The 20,736-nt window shown below is 39.6% G+C and overlaps 2 protein-coding genes and 1 long non-coding RNA gene across 5 annotated transcripts in view; 2 read left to right on the top strand and 1 right to left on the bottom strand.

The window, feature by feature from the left end:
* Nucleotides 1–6,043, top strand: part of LOC113020997 (uncharacterized) — a 15,664-nt gene extending 9,621 nt beyond the window's left edge. For all 3 annotated transcript variants that reach the window (XM_026165340.2, XM_026165341.2, XM_026165339.2), the window contains exons 11-17: nt 882–1,029; nt 1,212–1,317; nt 3,420–3,576; nt 3,824–3,910; nt 4,225–4,366; nt 4,522–4,604; nt 5,597–6,043. In XM_026165340.2, coding sequence (XP_026021125.2) covers nt 882–1,029; nt 1,212–1,317; nt 3,420–3,576; nt 3,824–3,910; nt 4,225–4,366; nt 4,522–4,604; nt 5,597–5,653 — 780 coding nt within the window. In that variant the 3' untranslated portion in view covers nt 5,654–6,043. The remainder of the gene's footprint in view (nt 1–881; nt 1,030–1,211; nt 1,318–3,419; nt 3,577–3,823; nt 3,911–4,224; nt 4,367–4,521; nt 4,605–5,596) is intronic.
* Nucleotides 3,289–15,106, bottom strand: LOC145428292 (uncharacterized). Its single transcript, XR_013908566.1, has 2 exons — nt 14,897–15,106; nt 3,289–3,510 (listed from the first exon to the last, which is right to left on the bottom strand). It is a non-coding gene; the product is annotated as an uncharacterized LOC145428292 (long non-coding RNA).
* On the top strand, nt 12,908–20,736 carry kcnj12b (potassium inwardly rectifying channel subfamily J member 12b). The gene is made up of 2 exons (XM_026165385.2): nt 12,908–13,427; nt 18,286–20,736. Exon 2 carries the CDS (start codon nt 18,382–18,384, stop codon nt 19,663–19,665), a length of 1,284 nt encoding a protein of 427 aa, XP_026021170.2. The 5' UTR covers nt 12,908–13,427; nt 18,286–18,381; the 3' UTR covers nt 19,666–20,736.

Below are 20,736 nucleotides of genomic sequence, written 5' to 3'. Positions count from 1 at the left end.
GTCAATGAATATACCGCAGCATCCAAGATTTCTCAGCAGAACATTGAATTCTAAATAAATAAATGATACTGATTTTACCTGTTGCTGGTTTCAGTGTTATGGCTGCTGGTGTAGATTTCTCTACACTTTACATATATAATAATCAGCCACTTTGTTAGTACCCCAGGCTGGTACAGAGTTGGGCATGCTTTTGCCTTCAGACCTGCCTTATATCATGGCACAGATTCACAGTGATGTAAATTTAGTCCCTATTGATGTGACAGCATCACACATTTCCTGCAGATTTGTCGGCTTTACATCCATGACACGAATCTCCTGCTTCACCAAATCCCAAACTAATTATAGGGTATAAAAATTTGTATCTTGGTAGATTTAAAAAAATGTATTTAATGAGATTTTTCCAATGCCTGACTAAAGCTGGCAAGGAAACAAAAAAATTGTCTGCAGTTTGTGGAAAATTGTTTTTTACTATAATTTATAGTACACTATAATTTTATTTATTTATTTATTTTAACGGGTTGTACAGAAGCTCCAAACGCAATTTCATTGTTCTTTGACAATGACAATAAATAAATACTTGATACAAAGGTGCTCTGCTGGATTGAGATGTGGCGATTGTGGAGGCCATTTGAGTACAGTTAACTCTTTGTTATGTTTAAGAAAGCCGTTTTGAGTGTATATAGACTATATCAAGCACAAAAGTTATTTTTGGCTGCTCTCTTATTCACAAAGGTCGTCGCAGCAGCTACCTCCCCCTCCTGACACACCACCCGATGGATTTGGGTATCCTCCTAAAATTAAACCTATTAGGCAAATGTGAAAACCGTCACACCACAGAGCCACTCATATCGCACAACAACCACCTTTAAATATCATTATAGGCTTCCTGTGAACAGGAGTTGACTGCTGTGGAGGAAATGCACAGGGATCTGATAGAAGACTTGCAGCAGCAGCATCAGAAGGAGGTGGCTGAACTTCTGAAGGAGAAAGAGCAGCTCCTGCAGGAGGAGACAGCCGCGACAATGGCAGGCAAGCAAGAAAACATGGAACATAAATGCACTGTTGTCAAAACATTTTTATTGCTAAGTTGTGTTTAATACTAATTAATAATACATTTGATTAATTAGTTGTAAGAATGCTATATTAGAGTTATGCCTGATAGGAATAATTCCACCAAGGCAGTACTGAAAGTAAGTTCTGCTTCTCGACAGCTATTGTGGCAATGAGGAGGGCTCACAAACTGGAGCTAGAGAAAAGCAGACAGTCCCAGCGCATCATGGAAAGCGATGATGTCACGCTGCTCCACGGCGAATACGAGTGAGTGACGTGTGGTTTCAAAATGTTTGCCAACCCCAACCCCCCCCCCCAAAAAAAAAACCAGCTTGTATTTTATTGCAGCATTTACTGTAGAGGTGTTGTACTGCATTTGTACTTGTTACCTGTACTTCATATCGTGAGCAGGTAACAGTGTTAATGGTATGAAATGTTTCTAGAACTGCAGGTTAATTCGTGCTATTTTTTCCCTCTGTGTGCAACATCATTTTCATTTACAGTTTTTTCTGAATGCTTAAACCCTAACTGTGATTCCTGTAGCACAATCTCTAAAACTATTCAGACTTATAGCAAAACCACTCACTGAGTTTGCAAAACTAAAAGCACAAAAACTGCTTTGCACTCAGTTTGCAATTTTGTAACACACACTTTGCAAAACGGTAGGCACAATTCACTGCACAACACTCAATTACCAAATTTCCAACACACTCCTAGCAAAAGTATACACATGTATGGCTATCATTAACACTAATTTGCCAACTGTCTGGCACACTTTCACATGTGAAAACTTTCTTAGATAATTAGTTCACTTTGCAATCAGCCTAAGCACTATAATACAGGTAAGCTGTGTGTGCGGAGTACAATGGAGGGAGCAGAAAGAGTGAGAAGTAGAGGAGGCCGAGGAAGAGGACGTGGAGGTGAAGAAGTAGGATGAAGAGGACGACAAGGACAAGGAGGAGCAAGAGGAAGACGAGGAGGGGGGAGAGGAAGATGAGGAGGGGGGAGAGGAAGGGTAGGAAGAGTAAGAAATAGAATTGCTGATGACATCAGAGCTACAATAGTGGACCATGTAATCAACCGTGGAATGACCCTGAGGGTAGCTGGCCAACGGGTCCAGCCTAACTCGAGCCGCTACACTGTAGCAAGTACCATAAGGACATCTTGAATTGAGAATCGGTTAGTACAGTCACTTCGCACAAAGATTTGTAGCACTGCCATATGCCAATGAGAAACACACCAATACCATTGATGTAAAAATACTGAAATTGTTACTTTACAGAATTTCTAGATGACCAGATGCTGGGGGCAGAGGAAGCATGTTCACTGCAGACCAAGTAACCCATATAGTCATTATGGCGATTGCAAATAATCCTATACTTGGAAATAAACACTTGTGTTTGTTTTGATGTGTTTGAATAAACACCAGTACTTGAAGTTTGGATCCCTCTATGCTTATGGATCTATGACAGAAGTATGAGCTCAAACTGACATAGCCTACCTTGTGCGCAGAGAAAGCAAAAGCCAGATGTGTTTTGTATTCATACCATCAGTGTGCAGTTGGCGCATTGTGTGCTTAGTAGATGATGGCTTGTGTGTACTGTTTGATACGGAAACACCATTTTTACGAAGGTGTGAAGAGTTAATCTAGCTGTGTTTGCTTTTGCAAGAGAACTACAATGTTTTGATGATTGGGTGACAGGTTTTCTTATTTGTGTGAAGAGTTTTGCAAAATTAGCCAATAGTTACAAAAAATGTGCTTAAGCAATCAGAAAAAACTGTAACAAGATTGTAAATCTGTGGGATGTAAACTGCATTTTTAGATTTAAAATATGTTTCAATAAAATATTGTTGTTGAATTTTGCTGTCTTTTTAAGTTTTGCATTGTGTTATTGTTTTGGCCATAAGTTTAACAGTTTTGAAAACAGTATGTAAGCACATGCAAAATGTCCTGTACGTACAAAGATTTTTGGCAGTTGTTGTGTCTGAGTGAGAAAATAATTCATGAAATTTGAGAGATGTAGTCATTGAATGCATTTTGTGCCAAAACAATGATAACTGATCCTCAGTTTAGCCCACATAGACTTCTGTTGTGCTCACCGTGTGAGGAGTTTTGCAAAAGTGACCTAAGTATTGAGAAATGTGTCCTAGCGTCTGTAAAAAACTGTAATGAGAGTGGTCATCATTGGAAATCTGTTAAACACAGACGGCAAATGACAAATACACATTCTTTTATAATAGCTGTTTTAAAACACAGTCTTTACTTGCAATAAGATTCATGAATTAATAAACCAGCGCAGATCATGGAGGAAGAGACAACTGCTTGCTTTCCCGTTCGTCATCATCTGTGCTTTGCTTTGTCATCAAAGGAAGGAGATCCAGTTATTGCAGAAGGAGCTGGAGATGCTGTCGGTTCAGCACACCGAGAAATGCCTGGAAAACTCTCAGCTCAGAGAGGAACTGCAAGATGAGAGAAAATCAATGATGCAGTGCCAAAAAGAAAACCAGGAACTCAAAAAGAAACAGGTAGACAGACTTCTTTTCACTGAGCTTATATCAGCATCTCAGGAGAGACGCACAGAGAGGGAGTGCTCCCTGCTGTCCATACAACAGAGTCCAGAAAATACAGCTCCTGTATGTTTAATTATTCCAAACAGGCATCAGCAACAGCAATAGTCCAGTTCCTTATCTGCTCATCTCATTTATATTTAATATAGTTAGACGGAAATTATAGGCTGTGTGTGTGTGTTGATACGATTAATCTATGTTACAGGTGATTCTGAGGTCGAGGGAGGCAGAAATTCAGTTTCTCAGACAGGAATCTCATTCTCTCAGAGAAGAGTTGAAGATTGCTCAGATGGTAGTAATTTTAATTTATTATTATCTTTTTTAACTTTGTTAGACTAGACTTTTGTTATATGTCAACTTTTATGTCGTGCTTTATATTTACTTATTTACTGGAATTAGTGGATAAATATAACAGCAAAAAAACAAAAACAAACCCCCCCCAAAAAAACAAGTGATCCACATCAACCATGTTTAATTTACAATTTAACCTAATATCCTGTATGTAGTAATATATATAACCTAATCCAAAGTGTGTGTGTGTGTGTGTGTGTGTGTGTGTGTGTGTGTGTGTGTGTGTGTGTGTGTGTGTGTGTGTGTGTCACACAGGACAAAATATATGCTGAGAATAGGCTCAAGACCCCCTATACAAACAGCCAAGGTGAACCCCACCAACATGTCAATAGGCTTGGTGAAGATTTTAAGTTCTCCACCTGGTCTCCAAGAAGAGTCACTGCAGGGCCGAGCCACGGTGAGACACGTTTCACAATGTGAAAGTGTGAAGTGTGTGACATTCATACAAAGTGTGCTGCCTCAGTGTGAAGCCTGATATCATTTATCAGCACATAGGTAATAAAGTTAAACTCAAGTATATACTGTTTTGTCTTTCCTCTTTCCCCCCCTCAGATGACTCTGAGGGAAAGGCAAACACTGCTACTTTTCCAAAGAAATCATCCCTCGTGCGACAAATAAGAGATGTCAGATCGAAGGTAAGAGCTGATGTGTCTTCAGTTTGACCAGAAAGCAAAAGTATCAGTTTTAAAATCTTTAAAAAGTAGATTCTACTGTTGCAATCTTGTCTGCAAACACTTTAAAAAAGCGCACTTACAGATTCCTCTTATTAATTCCATAGAAATGAAGAAGGTAAGTAGCAGTCAGAAGCTGCTAATCAAAGCTTCTGGCTGCTACTTACCTGATCATCAGCAAGAGTGAGCAACTCCATGTAATCAGAATTTGTCTCAGTTTGCTGGTCTGCAGGATTCAGGTGTGTTATAGCACAATGCCACAATCTTCCCAGGAGTGGGCGTCCAGCGTGGACTCCTGGCAGCTCAGTTTAGGTTTGCAAAGATGTATCTAAACAAACCACAAGACTTCTGGGACACCAAAATTGAGATGTTTGGCCGTAATGCAGAGCACCAGAAAACCAAACAGAGCATATAATCGTAAACACCTCATACCAACTGCCAGCACGGTGAAGGAGGGATGAGGAGTTTGGCATCTTGCACTCATTGATTCTACCATGAACTATTCTAAGGTGAAATGTAAGGCCATCTCTCTGGCAGCTAATGTTTGGCTCAAACTGGGTCCCGTAACTGGACAATGATCCGAGGCACAGCAGGAGATCCAAACCTCAACTTGGCCAAAGAGCTGTGGAGACAAATTAAGAAAAAGCTGTGTATAAAAAAATACTCCCCCTCAAAAAACCTCAATGAACTGAGGCAATGTTGTAGAGAAGAGTGGGCTAAAATTGCTCCACAACAACATGAGAGACTGATAAAGTCATGCAGAGACTGATTACTTCAAGTTATTGCCGCTAAAGATGGTTCAAGTAGTTAAATGAAGAGGTGTAGTCAGGTTTTTTTTATAGGGGTTCACTTTCTCTATCACATGACTACAACTTTTGCCCTCTATCATGACAAAAGACATTTAACAGATAAGATTTATTATTTAAATCATTTTTGTGCATCTCTTCATTCCTCAGAGTTTAAAAGAGGGCCTTTCTGTCCAAGAAAGGATGAAGCTGTTCGAGTCATTCTGATCCAGAGAAGATGACCAGCTGACATCAGAGCTTTTCAGAAATCTGTTTTATTATAACCTTTTTGTGTGTTGAATGATCAGAACAGGACACTAGAGGGCGCAACAAACACAGGTCATTTTACACATGCATTCAGTGCATTACACAGAGGTTTTGTAACTTAAAGACAAACTGTATTTTTATTGAAACACAGCTCACATAAGCGTATTGGATCACTTGTATTTGACATTATAGGCCACATAACGCAACATTTACCCTTCCAGCAGAGGAAATACATTCCTGAAAGAGAAGAGATGCTACTGTACTTTTATTACCTTCATATTTATTCGAAACAGCTGCTTTATGACATCAAATAAATGAGCTTTCAAGTAAAACAAGGTTGGTCAAAAATAATGTGGATCTCTGTTTTCTTATTTTTTAAACAACCATTAACTAAAGTCAGTGTTTCTGTGCTTGTTTTGATTTTTCCTACAAACAAAATAACACTGACTGGATTTCACACAATGTACACAATCTTACGCTTTCAGGAAGAAAAAGGGACTTTAAAATCATAATTACCCTGCAAAAGGAAGAAAAACAGTTTAGAATGGGGTAATATCATTTAACATCAACTCTGGTAATGAAAGGAGGAAAGGGAAACATGGTTTCCTTGTATGATCTGTTAAACAGTACACCAAAGCACAGTGTTTACACCTTACTATAATTTGTTGCTTATATATTGCTTAGATCTTATGTGTCTCCTTGTCTATCTGACTTACCTTTTGTGACAGCGACACATCATCTATTTTTGTGTCTCGCTGTGTTATGACAGCTGAACTAAAACTATTAGTCACTTATAATCAGTGAATTTGTTGATTTTATCAGTGATTTATTAAATTGTTTGATCAATCAGAAAAAAGAAAACGATGGCCTTAAACAGACAAATTAAAACAAGTGGAGAGCAATAAAGATTTACTTATATTTAACTGATGTAAAGTACAGCCCAATTTTTTTTTTAAAAAAGCAAGAAAATTGTGTAAAATGTGATTAAAAACAGAATGCAGAGATTCTCTGTACTGATGATGACATATTCACAGTCATTGTAATCTTACATTGAGACACATTATTCTGAAAAGGTTCCATAATTTGTAGACGTAGGGTTTTTTTTGCAGTTTAATGAAACTCTGCCTCTCTTAAGACGGTCTTTTTTATACCCAATCACTAATTTAACCTAATGATCCTCAAACTTCCTCATACTGCTGAATTTTTTTTTTACCACCACTTAATTTTCCAGCCGATTTTCCCAGTCCTGTCACAACATTTTAGAGACGTGTTATTACCATCGAATTAAAAATTACCCACTTAAACATTTAAACTTCTAATGTTTTTATGAGAAAACCATTAGAGGCATCTGACCTCAGCATGTAAAATGTGACTCTAGTGATCTTATAATGTTACCTGGAAACTGCCCCTTGAGGACAAATGACGCAAAAAAATAAAGTTAACTGAACTCATTTTACATTGAGGCCCACATACAGACCACTTTACACTTAAGTGGACCGGATGAGTGAAATTCCACTTCCTGTCAGTGAAAAGACATTTAACTACATATTCAATAAATTATGATGTCCTAATATAAGATAAAGAAGTATAATTTCAACAGCATGTCTCAGTTTTTCCGCATGATAAATGTTTGAAACACAGAAAACATTCTGGTTGCTCAATGGCCAGACTCTTCCATGTTTATAAAACATAAAGTTTTAGTTGATTGATGTTTTTTTTTCTTTTTTCTAAACAAAATTTAGTATACAATGAAAAAAAGGAACTTTTGTGTCATTTAATTGTTTATCTGTTGATTAACTATTTCGATGTAGTGTGAATGACTGAGGGGAAGCTAAGTATCAGAAGAAAAAGCTGTAAAACTTTTAAAAATAAATTTAAAAGTCCAAAAATTTATGCCCTCCTTTATATTTTCCAATTTATGCCTTTGCTGGGCTACCTCTGCCCCCCGGGATTTATATTTGACGCCCCTGCTAGTCTGGATCAGGCAACATACCGGTAGCATACATTACTCCAGAACAAAAAAAATCTTTCCAAAGCATAAAAAAGTTGACTAGACTTTATGTTTATGCAGAAATGTTCATTTAACTACTCACAGGACATCCCGTGTGTAGATATAGCCGAGCTGTTAGGGTTACAGGATGAAGCCAGGGTGTCTGGTCACCAAAAACCTGCTGCTGCACAGCTCAGGATCAAACTGTGTGTCTCTTCCAAGGTAGAAACAGTCTTCTAATTACTTCTAAAATAACTGTCTTACTAAACAGACTTGGTTCATATTACTCAAACACAGCTCAGATAGCTCCTGAAGATTTATGTATGCTAAAATGTATTTATTAATTAATTAGTGTAATCAGCAGAGCATTTCTAAGGGCTTTTTAAAACATGTTTTTAAGCTTTATTTTTGGGAAACACTGACCCACATCTCCAGAGATCACATTTCTGTCTATGTCACAGCTCTCAGTGCTTTTGCAGAGCACATAACTTTGAAGGTACCCTGTTCTTTGGAGTCGCATTTCCAAAAAGGAACATCGCACCTCATTAAAACCCAACACCCATCTTTCCTTCCCTGTGACTGCCTGTGAAACTCCAGTCATGGTAGTTGACACTTTGAAATACCAAAGCTGATTCTTTGTGTTATGCATCATGGATGTAATTTGTAAGCTGGTGTGTGAAAATCCATGTTCGTTTTATTTTTGGACACAAAGTAAGATTTTGCGTCCTAAAGTGACAAATATGCTTTCTTACTGAAAAGTTAAGTATTTGCTGCAACTCTCATGTGGCATTTCAGCAAGTGCTGTTGGCAAAACTGATGGAATTGAATGCAGAAAAGTACCATCAGATAAACATTAACTGAATTTCTTTGTAATTTAAGCATTTTATTCCAGATCCTAATGCCCCGTTTCTTTTTGTATCAGCAGGGTGACAGAGTTCCTGGTATATATAATTTTTGAGTTTATATTGCTGCATTAATTAAAGCTCATAAAGTAGATGATTCATGACAGTCCTCTAAATACTTCTACATCTACTCAGTTTTCTTCTTTTGGCTGCCAAAGCAGATGATCTCCATGTTCTCCATCACTGTGGTCATCCTCTTTTCCTCCTGCTCTTTTCCTCTCCACGTGTCCAAACCACCTCGGCTTTGTCCCTCGAACTTTCTCTCCAAAGGGCTGAACCTGAGCTGTCCCTTTGATGCATTCATTCCTAATCTTCTCCATCCTCATCATTCAGAACAGTTACTAGACACTCAGTGTCAACCAAGAACTGAATTTAAATACAAAACCTGTTTAGAAATCATTCTTCATGGCAATAAAACCATTACCATGTACTTTTTAAAATGATCCTCTCTTCAAATAACTATGTAAAATGTATTCAAATTGCTACATCAGAGTAATAGTGACTGGAAAACATAAAGTTTCCTCACTGTATTTGTGTGTGTGTGTTTTCATGTGCACCTGCAGGGTTTGTTCTTAGTCCTGCCCCACAAACTCACCAGGCCCTCATGACTGATCAGCAACTGGTGAAGAAACACCAGTACACAGGTGCACCTGCTCGAGCTGTAAAAATAAGTGGCCCATTTAGCCATGCAAAGATCAATTACCGCAACTGGCTCGGAGACCTGCACAGTCCGCTTCTCCAGTGATACACTTCAGTGCTGCTGACGGGACCACGGCTTTGATTATTTGTGCGACGGGAGCCCAAGTTTGTGTTCTCAAATCGGCACAGAGCTGCACAAACTTCATTCCCACTTTGATTTGAACCACACTGTTATAAAATCAGGTCTAGAGGCGTGTGACCTACATGCAACTTAACTCAAACTCGTCAGCGTTTCCACGACAATGGATAAATCCTTCGTTGTTCACCTGAGCATACCAGCCTTGGGACCAGGGGTGGTGATGCGGCTGATGGGTGTTTGTGCTGTAAGGAAAATATACCAAGAACAAACTAAACAAGTTTGGTTCATGAGATCTGTTTGTGATTTGACAGACCAGACCGTGGTTTATTTATTTATTTATTTATTTATTTTATATCTAATGACTGAGGGAAATAATGTGATTTAAAAAAATCCACACTCTTTCATTATTCACTTGTATAGGGCAGAATAAGGGAAACAAAGATTTAATTAGGCTTTTGACTGAGTACAGTAAAGAGTGACCTGGATTCAACCTCCAGTGTGGAGCCATCATTGCCTCTATGTGTTACTGGAACTGAGAGTGCTTTATTATTATGTTCATTATGCAGGTCTGAAGCATATTCACTAACTGGAACAGGGAGGTTGGAGAACAGCTACTTTCATGTATCTTGTGTATTTCAGCTTTTTGTTTCTGTCAGTTGGGTGAACAACGCCTCTCTTCCCCACTCACGAACAGTTTGTGTTGGCTGCCAACAGATATTTTGTACTGCATCTCATCCTTCATGTTTGCTCTCTCTCTTCCTTGATCACTGCTGCATGAAACAAGCTTGTCTTGGAGCTTTGCAAAGTTTACACCCTAACTACTCTGACTTCGTTTCTCCCTGCTGTTTTTAACAAGGAGCACATTACAAGCTACCACCAGTACAGCAGTATAGAGTATTGCTGGGTTATTACTGCATAATAGCAGTAATAGTTTTGTTTAACGGAGCTTGAGTAAAAACCGTGTGCCCTTATCCACACAGGGATAACCACAACATGGTGAAACACCTGAAATGAAAGTGTAGTGTGCTGATCAGCATTGAGCTGAGAATCTTAAAGGTGATCAAACACTTGTATGTTTATCAGTGCAGTCGAGCCTGGCCCACTTTATCCTGCTGCAGAGAAGGGCTCTTTAAATAACTCGCTGGGTATGAAGTATAGGCCGGGCACTGGACACACTTTGTCCTGATAGCACACTCCACATCCCCATCTGGGGCCGCCATCCCCTAACTGAACCCATAACCTATTTACAGGTCTGACATCATAGTAAGACTTCATAGTGTACATGTACAGTAATAATTATGAGCACTTAGAGAGCTAAGATCTGTAGTGCTTGTGTTTGTCTGTAGTCTGGCCAATTCTTCATGAATGTTGTTTTTTTGTGTGCATTATCTTGTATGCGAGCCAGTGAATCACATGCAAGATGCTTGCACCCAAAACAGATCCAGTGGGACTAACACTCACAAAGGTCAAATATTATTTCCTATTATATTTAGAAAACTGATACCGAAGCCATCTCGCCTTAGCTTCCTTGCAGGCCATCATAGTGGCTCGTTGCACGTAAACCTTCCACCGATCCCTCTGCTCTGTGACGTTCTCCAGTGAACCTGGGTTAGGCTAGCACTGGAAAGATAATCCTGTTTTTGTCTTGTTTGAGAATTGCAAAGTGCTGGACAGCTACACACAGCTTGTAGATAACCCATGTTCAGTCCAACCATGCAATTTTTAACACAAACACACGTAAATTGTGTTTAAATACATTACAATCACAATATTTGTAAAAAAAATTATACATGTACAAGCACACGTTTACCCCTGTGTTGCATCATCTTCCCTTTCAGTAGCACTCTGCAAATTTTATAGAACTTGGAGGAGCAGCTGCTGCAGTTTTGGAAGCCAAATGTTTTGCAGTTCTTGCATGTTATAAGATTTCAGCTGCCCAGCAGAGATGGGCTTCCTTTGCTCTGTTTTCTTTCATAATCTCTAAATGTTTTCACTTGCTCACATCTGTGGACTAGAGGCAGACTGCTGAGCCACACTTTGTAATATGTGAAAATTCCAGTTTAGCAAATAAGTGAGGCCTTACCTGAAAAGATACCCTCTGGAAGACAGCATATGTTGCTCTAAGATTTGCATATATTCAGTAATTAGACGTTCACATAGGTGCAGGCTATCACTGCCTTGGGCACTAATGCACCGCTCATAACATGCTGGCTTTTAACCTGTAACCTCCACAGACTCTCCTCCTACAGAGGACGCAGCGACCAGAATTACCAGAATTTCAGATTTTCATTAGTCAGACCATAAGAGGTCATCCAGTCATGAAGGTCAGTGCTGCTTTTCAGGTTTCTCTGATTCTTTTAATGGCTCAGAAAATGAAACCCCCAATTTCCAGAAGTTGATTTTGTTTTTTAAAGCCATCCAAATCATCTAAACCATTTGTCAGTCTGAACATCAGATATTCTTTTTTTGAACTATAAATATACCTTAAATGATTTGAAGCCCAGTCTATTTTTATTTAGAACTTAGACAGTCAATTGAATTTTTTCTAGATATGTTTATGCAAGCATGGTTGTGCTGTGGTTAGCAGTGCTGCTGGTTAGCAGTCCTGGCTTTGCTGGTTCAAACCCAGTCTGTGTGGCATCTACGTGATCTCCCGGTGTCTGCGTGGGTTCACTCCAGTTACTCCAGTTTTCTCCCACAATCACAACACCAGTCGTGTGAAGGCATTTTATACTGTAAGATAACAACCTTGCAAACTCACGTGACTCATCATATGACCATCATTTCAAAATGCTGCTTTGTCTAATCATGGTTACACACCTTTAAAAACATTGATATTCCTGTTGGGATTAGCGGTTTGAGTTCAGTTGCTAAGTAATGAATGAATCACCCAAACACACTGAATTCAAATGGTAACTATTGTAAGAAATTCGCAACATAGTCTCATTTCAACTTCGTAGGCATGCTGATACCATCCATAGGTATAACTGCTTTAAGCTTCAAGTGCAACCTTTAACAACTTCTCAGTGGCCTTGCAATGTACAAGACGCTGACAGACGTCCTCATTCACTCAGGCACGCACACAAAATTCAGAAACTGCCTACATGGTCTCTTCAAAGTCCAGCATATTCAACAAGAGCTGCTCTGCTTTCTCACTGAGTAAAAATGGAGACTACCCACTCGGTGATCTGCTAGATTCTAGTTAGAAAATAGGGTATACATATGAAGTATAATCTATATTTGGAAATAAGAAGTTTACTCATGCAGAAGCAGTGTGGTGTGTTCTTTAGGCGATTCTGCCAAAGTATAATCAAATACATTGTCATAAAAAAACACAACCCAAAGAAACCAGTGTGTCCCCCATCGCTCTGTGGTACACAACAGCCCTGAATAAGCCAGTCGGTTCTTTCAACGCCACTGATGATCACCTGACTGTCAACACTTTGTAGGGGAAGCGCATGTAGTCTCCAAATGCCAAGTATCTACAGTGACACTGTGGAAGGGAGGGGGAGGATTGGAGCTGAGCAGTGAGCAATAGTTCACTAGATGTGGGATACAGAGTGGGATCTGCAGCAGAACGAGATCAGATAGCAGATATACTCAGAAAGTGTGAGACACGTGGAAGAAGAGAGACTGTCGACTCTCCCAAGACTCTAAAATAAGCTGTGAAGAATTGACTTTTTTGATTGGACTGGACTCAACAGGCCACGTGACCACTACATTCATTTGATTTGGGATGACTGCCATCAAGGTGCCGTTCGGTTTTTGAAGATCACAATTACAACTTCCCTGCTTCACGAAAACCATTTTGTTATTTCTGGTCTGTTCCCAATCAACTGGATATCAATCCGGGGGTGACCCTGGAGTATTTTAGAGCACGAGTGATTGCTCTCCTCATTCAGTGGAGAAAGAGATGAAGACACTCTGTGGCTATTTACTTTTCTACCTCAGGAGGATAGAAGAAGAGAAGAACTGAAGGAAGCCAATCATGAAGCAGCTTGGCTAAAAAGCTTGGAGATTTGGAAGAAAAGGAAAGTTGGAAATCAGCGTTTTCTTGCGAATAAGGTAAGCCGCTTGCCTCTTGCTGCTGTTTTCGGTGAAAACAGTTTCTGCTGTGATAAATGCCAGCAGATAAAAAGACTCATCGCTGCTCCTGAGTTAAGATCACAGCCCAGCAGGCAGAGTGTGGCTCCTGAGAGAGCCAAGGAGCAGTCGCACAAATAATTAGATATTAATATCCCTTGGACACTCAACATCCTGCTTCCTAGCAACTAGACCTTCGAGAAACACTCACTCACAGGGGAAATATGGTCAGATTTGTTATTATAAGTGTCATCCTTGATCCTGAACTTTAAGCTCTAACAAATACATCCCTTCTTGACTTCTGTGTGGTCTGTTATATGTACTGGGTATTAATGTCTAACTACCCATGGTGTGGTCAGCTTCTATTTTTAACTTTTGTTTTTTAATGCATCTTTTATACCCTTATCCTATTTATCACCTGACAAGCCTCCTGTAATGTTCTCAGACATACCAAAGAGAGTCCAAACAACATAAAGCATGATAAAAATATCTGAAAGTAAGCAGGACACAGCTTGTGCAAACCTGTAGTTGAGGTGTTTTCCACTGAATCTCTTCTGTTTCCAGGGCAGTGATGTGACTGCCTCCTATTTAAGGGCTCTTTGAATTCAGATTATTTAAGGTACAACAGACCAGAATGCAGCCACATCATTCAATTCAGTGGAAACCAAAAAATAAATAAAATTAGTAATAATAATAATAATAATAATAATAATAATAATAATAATAATATTTCCTAGATGTTTCTAGAAGTCTCTCTACTCAACAATTTGGGCATTTACGTGGGCAGTTATTTTAAAGCAATACCTTAAAATAACTTTACCTTCAGTAGTCACCAGGACATTGGAAAAGCACAATCAAATGCACAAAAATTCATAATCATCATTTAAATTTGATGAAAACTGCTTCACAAGTTAGCTGACTCTGACAGCAAAAAGAGATTTAAAAACATATTTTACCTCCGTGGAATTTATATTCCTAACATCATCTTTTACGTCACATAAGTTTGCATTCAGGGTTTCTCTGATCATGGCTCACACAACACAGTAACACATTTTTGTATATTAACGTGAAAAACGAAACAATCACCAAGTCAGCAAGATGATGTTAGCATTTAGCTCCAAGCCCTGCCTTGCATAGCCGAGTCTTGAGTTTAATAAAATTGTGCCGGTGGTATAGTCTTAAAATTACATCATGATATGGCAAGAATATTTACAATAACAATATTTCTGACAATAGAAAAACATGGTGGTTGCAGCCTTCTTTTCCAATGAGCTACTTTCAATAGATTTAGGCAGCAGCAGTAGCATTATATAGTGTACTAGTAGTAAAACATCATAAATCAAATGCAAGCATAAAAGTAGCCTAGGTGGTGTTTCCCCATGAAATTTAAAGTAAAGGTGTAAAATAACTGTTTAACACTTTGTCGCACAAGAATGAAAAACATTTTCTACCTGGGATGTTTAATCTTGGGTCGAGGTTTTTGACCAGCTGCCTAAACTCCTGCTGTTCCATTGTGTCACCGTTTGCTCTTCCTGTCACATGGAAAGCAGCTAGCATTGCTAGGTTGAGTTGTTTGTTTACATTTGGGTCGCACTAGAATCTCGTCCTTCACAACCTGGTTGCACTCTACAGCACATTTTTTAGCATTGAGTGGTGAAACGAGTTTGTTATTTCCATCTTGACTAAAAACAATGTTCTTTTTCTGCTTACTTTACAAAGCACAGACACGTCCGGGCTTGTTGCATTGTTGTTCACACTGGGGAGTGTAAACTGATGACACAGCTATAACAATAATGTCGCAATGTAACATTTTAATATCACATAAAACCTTACACCAGTCTTATGGCAAACAATTCGATGTGACACAGACCTAATCACAGGTGCAGCTACGCTTTAGCCACATGTAAAAGAAGCGCAGAGGCTTTTACCTTTTCAGTGTGCTCTCAAAACATGCATTTTAATAGGTGTTTTTTAATACACATATATATTTTTGTGTTTTTTAGCCTTTATAGGACAGTAGGCATAAGATAAGAAAACTAAAACAAAGAAAATGTGGTTAACAGCGTCGGAGCAAATTCAAACCCAGGCCTCAACATTAGCTTTACTGTATATGAGTTACCTGTTCAAACCAGTAACCTATTTCAGATACCTCAGAACTTGAAGTTAAAACTCAGGAGTGACGTCACTCATGAGTTAGCACCTTCCAGAAAAAGTGAGGGCAAACAGGATTTGTTTTGGTTTTTAGCTAAGCCATTCAGTTATCACTAGCAATACAGTATAATACTTATTTTGTGCACACATTCATGAATAAAGCCTGATCAGTGCTCTGTGTATGGCTTATTTAGTGAGTGAAAAATAAAACAGTAGCAGAAGAGATGCTACTGGTTACGTTCAGTGCCGCCATCTTGGCTTGCTAATTCGGGGTATGTTGGTCTGTTCCGACTCTCCGAGTGGGAAATCCGAGTTGAGGAGGTGTTCCATAAAAAAATTACATCTGGAAACTCAGAATTTCCGACTTCTAAATAATTAAGGAACCTACACCATGTTGGCCATTATTAAAAACAAGATGTCAGCTGCAGATTTGGCCAGAGCGTGCGCGCCCTGTTTCAAAACAACAGAGAATCTGTCACGGTCCTGGGTCTCCTGACCCAGCGTTTTTAGTTCTTTGTGATTTTTGTATTATTGTACTTGTGTGTGATTTATTCTATGGCTTCTAGTTTTGATCCCTTGCCCTTCATGTCTCTCTGTGTCCCCTCTGTTCTGTGTAATTGTGTGTCTTTGCATGTTTGAGTTTCTTGTTTTCTGTCACTCTGCATTGTGCATTATGTTCTCATGGTTGGTTTTTTGTTACTCTCTCTAGTCTAGTCTCTTGTGTTCCCAGCTGAGTATTTCCCTGTGTATTTTGGTTCTTAGACCTCTGCCTTATGGTTTATGTCTCTGTATTTCTTAGTTGCTGTCTCCACTGTGTCAAGTTCGCGTCTCTGTGTGATACTTCCTGTTTTACTTTGATGGTCCGTGTCTCATGTGAATGCGTCCTGCTTTGCTTGTCTCGTCAGTCCTGATTTCTCCCAGCTGTGCCCTCCTTCTGTGTCTCATTCCCCTCGTTACTTCCCAGTGTATTTAAACCCTGTGTTTCTCTGAGTCAGTGTCGCGTCGTCCCTCATGCTGTGTGGATCTCCCTGTGTGTCTCTCTGTGAGGTTTCCAAGTTCCCAGTTTAGATTAGTTTGTATGTTTTTTTTTTTCCCTGCCAGCAAATAAAGCTGAGTTTTGAGTTCATCTCCCTGAGTCTGTGAGTCCTGCACTTTGGGTCCAACTCCTGCCTGCCGCACAGCGATTCATGACAGAATCTTTTTTTTAAAAATCTACCAGTCTGCAAATTTTCATGCTCTCTTCAGATTTTTTTTTTTAACTAATCAAACAAAACTTTGCACAAATGTTGTCAAACATACAGCGATGATTCATATCTATATTTTTTTTCTATTATCTATTCCACTATAAATCCTTACTTTGTATATATTATGTTCATTTTATCATCCCCCTGTGAATGCTGTGTTGTGTTCTCCATTTCCGTTTGGTTCAAGTGTCCAGCTAAACGTACACCGCCCGAACATAAATTAACAGTCACCAAAATTTTTGTCCACAGCAGAATTTTGTTTAAGTCAGCACCAAATATGAAATGAAAACTCTCTACAGTTATTACATTTTGGGTAAAACATTTCAAAAAATGAGGTGTGGGTAGATCATTCCAACACATTTACTCATTTTGTTGAAAAGAAACTTTTATATGCACCTTTGCATGCATATTGCGCAACTGAAGGTGTAATACAGTTAAGAAAATAAGAGAGCAAAGATTATTTTTAACACTGAATCACAGTAAGTTGAAGGGTTTTTCGTTGGTTGGGAAGGAGGTGCAATGTCATACAAAAGCTTCGTAAAACTTTGCTTTGAAAATCTACTTTCTGCATGCTGTAAAACATTATTACTTAGTCCAACACACATGTGAAAAAAGGGTTTACTCCACATAAAGTGCACCTTTTCAGAAAGAAAAATCCCATTAAGCGCCTGAAGTGATGCCATTGATTTCTGCCATCAAACCATTTCTATCTCCATGGCACCCGCTGTTCTGACCCATCTTTTTCAGCCCATATTACTTTTCAGTTCAGCCTCACAAGGGAATCACACAGCCTCATCACTGTACTCCAGTGACTCTAATAGTTTTGCCAGCTGGAAGAAACAGAAGACACGTCACATAAAATGGCAGGGCATTGGATTAGCTGGCTATTTCTGTACCTTGTTGAACAGTGAAACATTCATTGTATATGCCGCAGAATTTCTGACAGAAGAGGTGGAATGAAAGCAAAGCAGAGTTGTTGTTTTTTTAATTGGATACCATTAAAAATCTTTTATCTATTAAATGTCTGTTTTATTTTACTTCAGCAACATATAAGCAACTTAAAAAAAACCCTGAAGATGATAATTTTAGCTACGTGGAGAGCTGAACCGAAATCAGCAGTGACACATTTATAAGTGTAGACGTGCTTTGGTGGAGAAAGAAATGTAATATCTGTAATGTGGATGGCAGAAGACATCAAAATGAATAGAGAAAAATTAATGCAATCATGCCAAAGGTACTTCAGGAAGGGGAAATTGAAGTAGAAAAGAGCATCATTTTCACTGGGCTTGACTAATGAATCTGATACACAATGCTGATAACCATGTGACCTTCTGAAGCTGTATGATTATCTCAGTTCTTTGCTTAAATGAAGGAAAATACAATTCTCTTTGTTTCCCTATTATTTGATGTTGTGTATTAATATTCTGCCTGTGTTTCCTTTACAGCGACCTTCACAGTGCTGGGCACTTCCCCTGAGCCTGGTCAGTTTTGTATGAGCCAGGCTGATAGCGTGAAGCCCTGTGGCTGTGCACCACTGAGGCATGAGTGTGGGAAGAGCCCACCACCACCACCACAGCTTCTTGTCCTGTGACGAAGAAGGCTTTAGACTGAGCACTATGCCTGCTGTGGGCAGTTTTGGCAATGGAAAGATCCACACACGACGCAAACAGCACAGCCGGTTTGTCGGCAAGACCGGCCAATGCAACATCCATTTCACAAACATGGATGAGAAGTCACAGCGGTACATATCTGACATTTTCACTACTTGCGTGGACATCCGCTGGCGATACATGTTCCTGCTGTTCAGCTTGGTGTTTGTGGTGTCCTGGTTAATGTTTGGCTTTGCATTCTGGGTCATTGGCCTGCTCCATGGTGACATGGACAATCAAGGAAGGGACGAGAGTTTTGTTCCTTGTGTCATGAACGTTCACACCTTTGTGGCAGCCTTCCTGTTCTCCGTTGAGACCCAAACAACCATTGGGTACGGAGCTCGCTTTGTCACAGAGGAATGCCCAGCAGCTGTCTTCATGGTGGTCTTTCAGTCTATTATGGGGTGCATCATTGATGCCTTTATGATTGGCGCCATCATGGCAAAGATGGCAAGGCCCAAAAAGCGTGCAGAGACGCTACTTTTCAGCCACAATGCAGTAATCGCTATGCGCGATGGGAAGCTGTGCCTCATGTTCAGAGTTGCAAACCTAAGGAAGAGCCACATCGTGGAAGCTCACGTGAGAGCCCAGCTGGTGAAGCCCCGCTACACAGAGGAAGGCGAGTACATCCCCCTGGATCAGATCGACATGAACGTCGGATACGACAAAGGCACGGACCGCCTGTTTCTGGTTGCCCCGCTCACCGTCATACACGAAATTGATGAAGAAAGTCCACTCTTTGGCATCAGCAAACAAGATCTCGAAGCAGCCGACTTTGAGATAGTAATTATACTTGAAGGGCTGGTGGAGGCCACAGCCATGACGACGCAAGCACGCAGCTCATACCTGCCCTCGGAGATCTTGTGGGGTCACCGCTTTGAGCCCGTCATTTTCGAGGAGAAGAACCAGTACAGGATAGATTACGCCTACTTTCACAAAACATTTGAAGTACCATCCACCCCTAGGTGCAGCGCCAAAGACATGGAGGAGAGAAAATTCCCAACATCTGCCGCCAACTCTTTCTGCTATGAGAATGAGCTGGCCTTCATCAGCAGGGATGAGGAGGATGAGGGAGACATGGAGAAAGAGCAGGACAGAGAGTGTCCATCTGAGTTAGTGAATGAGTCGTCATTTACCGAACACGAAACGCCCTCTCGTAGAGAATCTGAGATTTAACCTTTGATGCTTGTTTTGAACATCGCCACATGAAGTGACCTATGACTGTCATCCTGCTGATATGAGGACACCGCTGAGGCAGGTGGAGGACCAGCAGTACAGAGTAGTGAAGCTCGTCCGTGGACGTTTCAGGCTCTCCAGAGATGATCACTGAGTTTTATGGAAAAACAGCTGTCATGTTACAATTGCAGTTCCTAGTAATAAAATGCATGACAATAGCATAGTTTTGTATAAATATTTTGAGAAATGTTTCCCAGTCATGGCGGGACTATCTGTAGGTTCCTCAAATTTGCAGCGAGGTGTGCAGTGAACTTGACTGAACTTGAAGTTATTGTTTAGGAAACTAAACCTGGAGAATACTTCTCCGAGCTCAACTGATAAAAACTAAAGTGCAAATCAAAAGTGGATGAGAGACAGATTTTCATTCTAAGCAAACGTAACACTTCTTTGAATGACAACAACATTAAATGCTCTTCATTAAACACCGTTAGCGACTGACTTGGCTGGTTGGCACAAATGCAGTTATGAGCACAAGAAAAGGTAGAGTTATACATATTTCTATCACAAAGGGGAAACAAATGATGTCACATCATTTGTAAGTTTTGTATATAGCAGGGAAAACTATTCATCTCTGTTTATTTCAGCCAGTGACAAATGTTGGATCTTAAATTTACATTTGAATTACTTGCATTTACTAGAAACTCAGTGGCATTACGAGTAGGAGTGAGACAAAATATGGATAAGGCAATATCTTGTATAGCTCTCCTGTACAGCTTGTTACATTGCTGGAAATTATGATAATCTTGGAGCTCCAAACTGTTTCCCCTGCTAGTTTGATTTACCCGGGACACCAAGTCATGACACTTCATAGTGTGTATTAAATTAAATTTATTGCAAGAAGCTTACACAGAGAAAGTGGTGCTAGACAGCAGGGGAACGAGTGGGATAATTAATTGAATTTAGAAATGTTTATAAAATCAATTATTCTTGTTATGTACTATATATTACAATATTGACACATAGAAACAAACTAACACCACATTACAGTGAATAAACACATGATTCCTTTTC

The sequence above is a fragment of the Astatotilapia calliptera genome, chromosome 4 (assembly GCF_964374335.1).
Source record: "Astatotilapia calliptera chromosome 4, fAstCal68.1, whole genome shotgun sequence".
Classification (NCBI taxonomy): Eukaryota; Metazoa; Chordata; class Actinopteri; order Cichliformes; family Cichlidae; genus Astatotilapia; species Astatotilapia calliptera.
The sequence above is the reverse complement of the archived record's forward strand: the minus strand, read 5'-3'. Positions and strand labels throughout refer to the sequence as shown.